This window comes from Acyrthosiphon pisum, chromosome A2, assembly GCF_005508785.2.
Source record: "Acyrthosiphon pisum isolate AL4f chromosome A2, pea_aphid_22Mar2018_4r6ur, whole genome shotgun sequence".
NCBI classification, from domain to species: domain Eukaryota; kingdom Metazoa; phylum Arthropoda; class Insecta; order Hemiptera; family Aphididae; genus Acyrthosiphon; species Acyrthosiphon pisum.
The window spans coordinates 95,441,610-95,451,625 of record NC_042495.1 but is presented as its reverse complement, the minus strand read 5'-3'; the positions used below and the strand labels follow the sequence as shown (position 1 = coordinate 95,451,625).

At 29.4% G+C, this 10,016-nt stretch overlaps 1 protein-coding gene across 1 annotated transcript; it reads right to left on the bottom strand.

Moving 5' to 3' along the window:
* Positions 1-563: 563 nt before the first annotated feature.
* Positions 564-7,106, bottom strand: LOC100168039 (leukocyte elastase inhibitor). Its single transcript, XM_001950170.5, has 7 exons — positions 6,793-7,106; positions 6,431-6,613; positions 4,988-5,195; positions 4,677-4,885; positions 4,120-4,311; positions 1,004-1,148; positions 564-924 (listed from the first exon to the last, which is right to left on the bottom strand). The coding sequence occupies exons 1-7, from the start codon at positions 6,856-6,858 to the stop codon at positions 779-781; spliced, it is 1,149 nt and encodes a 382-aa protein (XP_001950205.1). The 5' UTR covers positions 6,859-7,106; the 3' UTR covers positions 564-778.
* Between the last annotated feature and the right edge of the window lie 2,910 nt (positions 7,107-10,016).

Below are 10,016 nucleotides of genomic sequence, written 5' to 3'. Positions count from 1 at the left end.
ATAATAATGAATAATATAAACAATTTTTAATTTTAATAGAAGCCTTTTTTTTATTTTGAAGTTTACTCAATTATTGTTTTACAATATATGATAAAATATATCATGGGATCATCCTGAAATTTTTTGCATGTACTGCACAGTTACTTTTCTCACTGCACAAAATGTGTCGCACTGCACACTAAAAAAACCCTGCTGAATGCATTATCTCTTTAAAATTATTCACAACACACGTCGTCTTCGATTCAACCAGCTCTTTGAAGCATATGCGACTACAACTGACCACGTGTTGGATAACCTAAATGTAACTAACAATATACAACACTCGATTATAGTGAGAAACTTCATAGTTTTCATGAAATCAACTTTGAAATTAAAAAATTGTATTTTTTATAACCCGATTGTGCACCAAACCTGTTAGGCTCTGATCCCACCTGACCTGTACATAATATTACAATAATTACGAAATATTATGAATAAAAATAAAAAACGATAGTAAAATTATTTGACAGGGATACAATTCCAAAATTATAAATATATAATTTTTTTGACACACTCAATAATAATTTGCTTTCCTATAATTTTTCGTTCTGTATATTTATTGACTCTTTAAAAATATATAATATATATATCTTATAAAAATTACGATCGTCGTTACAATTATAATATTATCATCGATGCAAAAAAAATCGTAGACATCTTATCTCTAGGCATTATACAAGTCTCTCATTATTATAAAATACGTATCACTGCATTGTGATATCAATGATGGTATTGAGCTTTACGCAGTCGGATTGGACAGTCTACCCATGAAAAGGATGTCTTTGTCTTTCTTGATGATGAACAAGAACGGATGACACGCGTGGAACTTGACGTTCTTGATGTCTTTTGGAACGTATTCCAGATTGTAGTTCTCGATGCCGGCACCTGTTGCAAAATCGTATGAGTAAGTCGAAAAAAAAAGTGTACAAATTTCGAATAATTTCGAACGACGTCAAGGACTTACCAGTAACGGCCGCGGCTTCCGTGCCTTTTTCGTTGACGTCCACGTAAGTCTTGTGTTTCATGCTGCTGACTTTCAGCTTGCCAGCACCCGACGAGCTGAGCTCGGAGAAATCGGCAGTCGGCAAGAAAATTTCGGTTAAACCCAACTGTTGAAAACGAAATAAAATTGTATAGATGGATAATAAGAAGTTATTTTGGCAGTAGGTGTGGGCAATTATTACTATTATGAGGACACAGTTTATAGTTTGTCGACGGTCTATATAATTGGGCATTATAGGCAGAACGTATATAAATATTATTATACAATTATAATATTTGGAAACGGCCGATTGCTCACGGACGTGATTCAGAGTATCCTAAATGTATCTCGTTTCTAATATTATAATATATATTATTATGTTGACTTGGTGAACATTGTAAATACTAAATTAGTTACGAGTATTATTGCTTACGCCAACGTTTGTTGTCGAAAACGGAGCGGTCGACTGACAGTCATTACGCCGAAATTGTATCGAACCGACAATTTACACGATTTAAATAAATAATACGAACAAAATATTTGCTGTCTACCGAAAAGTGCAAAATAATATATGGGTTATCGAAAAATATAGTATGTAGTTTTGTCACCAATGGAAAAAATAAACAACATTGGTATGGACTACGAAATAAAATAAAATCCGTGATAAAAATATTATTTAGATGAATCACAAAAAAAAAAAAATATTACATAGGTACACCAGGTAATAATTTTCGACCTGGAGTTGGCAAACTCATTATTTTGGGTCGCCTACACAAGATAATATATAAGAATATTATTTTTAGGTATCGCGAAAAAATTGAATATTTTATTCGGAAAACCGCTGTTGTATACATTATACATGTTATATTTTTTAAGTATAGACAACCTTGTGGTAAAATTTTTAATATTATATCAAAGATATTTTATAATCAAATCAAATTCTAAATCGACAAAAAAATATTTAGGTAATATTATATACCTACAGTATAATATTTTATATTAAAATTAAAAATGTTTTTTTTTTTTTTTTAATTAACTAAGAAATTTAAAATAAAGATAAGTTCAAGTCCTCTCTCTGGACATAAACAAACTGTTTAATTTCTTTAATATGAAAAAAAATCAGATAACATAATCTTGAGTTCAAATCAAATTACAAAAATAATGTATTTTCTGTTTTCATGTATCGAATACATTAAAATCATTTTTAATTATTTAAGAAACAATAGAGTTCATTACGAATCAAAACAATATTGATAAAATAGATTGTTGTTTTATCAAATCGTGAAAAATCGAGTCCTTGATAAAAGATTATAATTATTATTTTCGTTCAGAATATTTTCAAGAAATGTAGATGTGTAGTACTTATTTGTAAATACTTAATAGTAACAACTGTACAAAATACGAAAAATAACTTTTTAATTCGAAGACACATAACATAAAACACGTTGAAAGGTTAGCAAATATAAAAATGAAAACCCGGCATATTTTTTTAAAAATACTATCCCTATAAGTCCACACTTGACGTTATAAAAAGCTGACTGGATAATGTTAAGACTACAAAAACAAATATATGTTATTATAACGTAGGTACTCGAAGAAGCAACCAACACGATCACATTGTTTATTTAAACCGTATTAACATAAATTAAGAGATAAATTAAAAGATCTTTCAACTAAAATGTATATCTTAGGAATTAAAATAAAATATGAAAGAACAGTTAAATTAATTAGTATTTTATTAAATAGAAAAGTTTCGGTGAATCGATAAGATCAAAAATTATTTTACTCGTCCAGAAGTCGAACAGATTTGAAAATTAATTTCATCGACAATCTGGTAGGCGTCTTAAATGCTTACAAAGTTTAGTACAACGAATTTATTATTACTAACTCTTATAGAGCACAATCTCAATGTACCGACCTTCCTGATCTAACCTTTTATATTTTTTCGTTGTCTTCGATCAATGTCTAAGTTTTATTTTACTATACACGATTATAACATTATATAATAATATATAGACTATCTACTCGAATACAATCAAGTTTTCTTTGCACATAAAGACAAGCAGTATATTATGCTTAAAACGTTTTTAATAATGATAGATTAGGTAATCTAGACTCGACGGAAAAATCAAATTAATAATTATTAATAATACTATGATGAAGAAATAATATAATTTTTACTAAAAGTAAATTAATAGAAATGGTTAAGTCCACAATGGAACAATTTTATGCGTTAAAAGTTTTGTACATCAAATATTAAATAATTAAAAGCTGTGAAAAAATATATAGATACATAAACATTTAAAATATATTCTTTGCATAGTAAATTATAATATTGTCATGTTTATCGAATAACCCGTTTAGATGTTTATCAGTTTGAAGTAGGTAAATATAATTTTTATTTGATTAAGTTAAATAATATTTAAGATCAATGACTTACAAAACTACAATATCAATTAGACATGATAACATGGTTACAAAGTTGAGTCGATCCTATGTTCTCTGATAATATCATTATATTCGCATAGAAAAATATATAATACATTTAAATTAATGGATTACATAATATTATATTATATGATAAATAACCTAACTAACTAACTACTAAGAAATATTGAAACTCTGCATTCAAATCGACAAACTCCAAGAAAAATCTAAATCAAACGGTTCCTGGTTAACTATTATACTAGAATATTATTAAAGGAATATTTTTTTTTCACTTTTCGCTTTAATTTTTTAATTTAAAAACAAATTAAAACGTTTAGTAGATTTGACAGATATTCGTATGGCAACCATCGTGAAGCGCTGTAGATATTACTAAAAAAACAACAACATGACCTTCCGATTTGATTTTATCGAAATAAGCAACACTTATAAAATTATTTGATTTTCCTGTTTGTTAACTGAAGAAGAAAAAATATTGTCTCGAGTGTGTGCGTCAAATAGTAAAAAAAAAACCCGTAAAACTCGACGGCCGCCGACAACACCGTCAAGGTGGTTTATTGCACGTACGAACTAAATATTTATATTTACCAATCGAATCATCAAATTCAAAGTAAACGCATGCATATAACTATGTGTATGTGTTTTACACTTACTTTCTGCATGGTTTTTATGAGATCCATTTCGGATTCGAACTTAAACTTCGGTACGTCCAACTCGACATTGTGTATGGTCATGTTGCTCAGCAAGTGCGCGTAGTTTTTGGATTTCTTCAGGAACACGTTTTCCAAGTCCTTTACAGCATCCATCTTGTCCGGCAATATGATCAACATCTCGTAACCTCCTACCTGTTACAGCACTCGATTAGTATATTATTATGCAATAAAACGACAATGATTCAAACTCTGGGTGGTGAATGTTTAGGGTATTTGACTAGGGGTGAACTCGCGCGAGAGGAGGAAAATATATCTGGGGGAATCTATCTATTTTCCGGATCTATTAGGATCTAATCGTATAGCAATTCGACGACGATTTCGTCCTCCGAATACCAAATAATATGTTAAATGTATTAATTTTGAAATGATTTTTCAAGAATATCTAGGAAATGTTAAAAGATCTTAACCCGGGTGGGAAAACCCCGATAGTGGTGATTTAGGAGCTGCTAGAAAATGGAAGGTGTTTAACAATATTAATATTTGCGTAATACTCGTACTTTGTACGGTATTTCGACGGCTGCGAACTTGAGGTGATTATCTTTGTAGTATTTGAAGTGACCGGTTTGGTGCATCATTTTAATATCGATGTGGTTCGTAGCCGTGAGGCAGAAGCTCGCGTTCTTCGTCTCAGCGAATTGTTTTTTCCACAAGTTTTGGAAGTGTACGGCCGACGCCAAAACCAAAACTGTCTCCTTTTTAATTTCGCCTGAAGGCATATTATTATAACATTATTATAGGCCACAAGAGCATATTTTGACGACACCATCGACGAGACGGTACACGGCTATAATAGTTATTCGATTATTACCTGGTTTGAAAATTCCCGAAATTTTTCCATTTGTTTTGGTACTGACCCATTTGTTTAGTTCCGACTCCCCGGACGTAGGATTACCGGAGAAGTCAACACTTCTCACTTCGGAGTTCAAGTACTTTTGAGTATTTTTTGTGTACTCTGGATTTAAACTGAATGCTTTGTCCGAGAAAATTCCATTGGCGACGGTCAAATGGCCGGGGACCTAAGAATAATTAATTCAACTATAAACTTTCCAGTCATTAATAATTAGTCTGCCAAAACAAAAATATTATGAATTAATTGTCTGAAACTATGAACAGAAAAAAAACTGGAAAAAGAAACTGCATAAAAAAATCAATAACTGACATACACTTGATTACAAAATATTAAACTGCTGTACACAGTTCAAAAAAATATAAATTTAAATAAATAAAATCGTTCATACTTCAATGCACAATACATTTTTGCAGAGTATTGTTTAACCAACAGACATTTTTCTGAATCAATTTTTTTTTTATTTTAAAACTATAGAACCTTTTTTTTAATAATATTATGAGGATTTAAATTTTTGTTTGAATATTGAGCATCGCGTTATTTGATTATTTCGAATTATTATCATGAAATTAATAACTCAAATAAACTATTTATAGGTACATTATCTAATATCTACTGATAAATACTAATATTTTTTATGAGACGTGCTGTTCATTAAAAACGAATGACTCATAAAATTGCTAATTACTCTTATACAATTTCTTTTAAAAATATGTATTATTTAAATTGCTTAGTAACAACGCGTTATATTAATTACTAATTATTTAGCTAATCATTATAAGATATTTAATAAAAATATTTTCATATTATATTTTATAATCGATATTTAATAGACCAAAATAATTTTTATATCATGTATTATTTAATTTTTCGGTTGGATAATAAAATCAATTATACTATTGAATATTTAACTTTTTATTGCATCCAATGTTTTATTAATTATTAAAAAAAAATATAGGTACTAATATTTACGATTATTTTAAGGATTTTTTTATTTTTTTTTATTTAGAACCTACAGTACTAGACTATTATAGTTCGACAATTACTTAAAATTATTTTAAGGATATAATATCGGATAGGTGTATAATGCCTATTTAATTAATTTTGTTTGATTCATTTATATAAGAACCGTTATTACACAAAGTAAATATCAAACCAAAAATTAAAATTCTATCTAATTTTGTTTAAACTAATGAAAATAATTTATTAGTAATATTTATATAAAGCCATCAAATTATTGTATATTGAAAAATACTTCCCAGTTCATCTCACTTCATAAACTGTATTTAAAAGTTACAGATCGTTGATTATAAATTTTCAAATAATTTCACAACTTTAAAATATTGAAAACCACTATAACCATGGTACAGGTCATAGCTGATTTAGGATATTTTTTTTACATACCTCGAGTTTTGCTATGACCGATTTAATGTTTTCGAAATTCGGTGGTTTGTCTTTAGACAGATGTAAGACCGACTTGAGTTGGTCGTTGGTCTTAGACTTGGATCCGAAGGCCAGGAGCAGCAACAGAAACTGTATGCTGTACGTGGACACGAAAACGTTGCCTTCGACGGAACTGCTGAGTTCCTGCAAAAAGAATATTGATAACCCGGTGAAGTGGTCACTAACACCAGTCACGAAATGTGTGGAACTGATTTCTCAAGTCCTATGACGAGAACGTTTTCAAAACGTTCACGCAGAGGCCGTCGAAGATTTTCCGTTCATCGGTATAGGGCTTACGATGGGGCGTATAATATAATCATTACCTTGAACAACGAGAACGAATAGTTGGACGTTAGGGACGTGTAGTGGATATTCGCCGCGTTATCCATGGCGAGACGTCGATCAAACAGCTCGAACCGCGAACAGCTATATTAAATTGTAATGATTTTAAAATTTATAAATCTGTCCGGTCCGGCGTGCGAACTATGTCTGCAGGCCGGTCGGGTACGCGAGTCGTTATTAAGATCGGTTATCGATCTCATACGATCGCGGCCGATCTACCTCCACGACAGACACGATAACGTCACGGCGTTACAATGTACGAAAATAATCTTCCGGCCAAAGATCGACGTGGAGGATTGAATATAAATTATAACAGCAGCGGTCGCCTTAGGCGATTCCGAGATCGATTTCGCGGACTTGAAATATCATTAACGGTGTTATAATCGTTCTGATCATTACAACATAATATTAATATGTTTGTGCGATTAAAATATTATCATTTCAATTATTGCCATAATATAACGGTTCGATGACCGGCGCGACTCGGCGAGTTCTAGGTCATGATACTCGGGCACATATTAATATTATCATTGGAAAATGACGTTGTGTTACGTGTCGAAACGAATCAATCTCAAAATACACATTAATATTATACACTGTGTTCGTTATTTCACTAGAATAGCCGTTTTGTATATAGTTTAACTTCGTCATGGCCGCTGTTGTAACTACCTATATTTGTTTTCTTCCTTTTGGACTGCGCTTGTTTCTGCCGATGACATTCAATATTAGAAATGAAAAATTATTATTTTTTACGGTATACATAATATATCATACATAATATATTATATGCATTTATCATTAGACTTGTAACGGTAACCTCAATGTAAACTAGTTACATTCGTCGAAACTAAGGTGTTGTCGTGTTGGAAACTGAGACCTCAAGCACCCCCTCCCGCTAAATATAATTGAAAAATAATAAAATCGTAATATATTTTTTCTTGGCAACCGACTTCCTATCAATTGAAGAATCATTAAAGAAAACATTGATCATGACAATATTATAGGACCATATAAATTTACAGATATTAATACACATTATACGTTATATTATAGTGTCTCTGTTTTAATCCAGCTATGGAAACATAAACACTTAATTCCTATTTTTTATCGCGTTCTTAAAACTAGATTCAAACAACATTTTGATATACGTTTACTTGACTAAAATTATTGACTGAAAGTGTGTTTTATATTGGCCAGAAATTATGTATTTCTTTTAATATAAATAAAAGTAATTTTAATAATCTATTTACCTTTAAGAAACATAATATTAAACTTTTAGATTTAGTTTGTGCATATACATTTAATTATTTTATAATGTCACTTATATTTTATATTTTCGTAATTAGTATTACTTTATTCTGTTATTTACTATATAAATCTATTACATTTTAAATTAATATATTCTTGTTTAAGACTTTACTTTAAAACGGAATAAACCTTACTATTCCTATATTTGTCTCTAAATACTATTTATATGTACTCTGTACCATATTATCCTATTATATTGTGCTCTTATTTATATTTTTAAGAACTGTTCTCCAGGGACAAGCTTTGCTTACTGGGGGCTGCTGCAATATTGTACTCATAAAGTAAATTTTGATGTTTAAAATTGTTGATGTTGCAATAAACTTATTATTATTATTAGTATGAAGTTAGGCTATTAAAAAAAAAAATTCGAAAGTTGGTCCATTTGTAATATTGTCTGTCATGTAATTGTAACTTTTTGAAGGGGAGTGAGAAAAAAGTATTTATTGTATTTAAGAATTTTAAAATGTTTCTACCCGCCAAAAAAAAAAAAAATCATCATGATAATGTCATTTATGTTTTAGTAAAACTATGATTAGTTTAATTTTTGATGCTCAGATTAAAATTATAATGTTTTCATGCGATGAAGCAGCTATTCAGTGCATATTTTTTAAATTATTGTTGCTTAACAACAATGAATAACCTCAATGAATTAATTGATTACTTTTTTTGATCCTAACCATGGTTGACGGTTGAGCTCTAATTATTAAGCATAGTTCAATGTGAACGGTGTCTATATTTCTTGATGAGAAAATATTATAGTTTTCGCCAAAATTGGTATTCAAATAAAAATGCATATTTAAAGTCGGAAATAATATTATTATTATTCACGAGTACGATTAAAGACATAGTACCTAGGTACTATCATCAATTGTGCTTACGACGTAGGTGTGTGAGGTAGATATTATTTCGACCAGAGACTTCCGTTTGGAAGTTCGCTTATTATTTCTTTTCTAGTTATTCCTTTGCTGAATTCTCTTTTTGTATGGTGCCAAACTATTAGATTCCATGGATTACGTGGGTTTCATTTTATTTTATTGTTAACGTTTCATATTCAAGCCGGCTTCGCTGAATTCCAAACCCATAACATTATTCGTTAAATTTTTACAAAGGTCACGTTACAATATTATAGTTCAAATGACGTGAACACCGTGTCGATGTTAACATATAACACCATAACAATAACACTTAAAGGCAAATAATTATTACCACAATATATGTGCCATACAATGCCGTATATTTGGTATTAATACTATAAACTACAATAAATATTTGTGAATTATTTTAAATAAAAGTGTTCAATGCACTTATTGTTATTATAGTTGTTAGTTAGTTAATATTTTTATTGTCCAAATAACCAACTGTACCTACAAAAGAGAAAGTTTCATTTTCAAACATAAAAAATAATTTTATTTGTTTTTTTAGAATAAAAGCTATTACTTTTTTGGACATTTTTATTTTTTTAGCCGACTAGCCAATTTTTAAAAGTAAAAATAAGTAATACATGTATTATTAAACAAAAATCCTTTAAAAGTGGGACGAGCAATTCAAAGATAGCCCTGGGAGGGTAATCAACTTGATTTTATATTTATTTTGTTTGATTCATTTTTTTCATTCTTAAACTAAATTTGTTAATGGATTGCCACTCTCTAAAATTGAGTCTAGAAGTGCGCCATTATAAAAATAAAATAATAATATTTTTAAATTTTAGAATAGTATTAAAATTTTATCAATTAAGTAAACGATATTAAAATATAGTTCAATCAATATTTTATTAAATAAGTTTTATAAACGAACAAATATAAATAAAATAATTTTTAACGCGACTTGCCGAAAAGCGGAACCTACGTTTTATGAAGGTTGGTACATTGTACAGTCTATATTTCATCACAGCCAACAA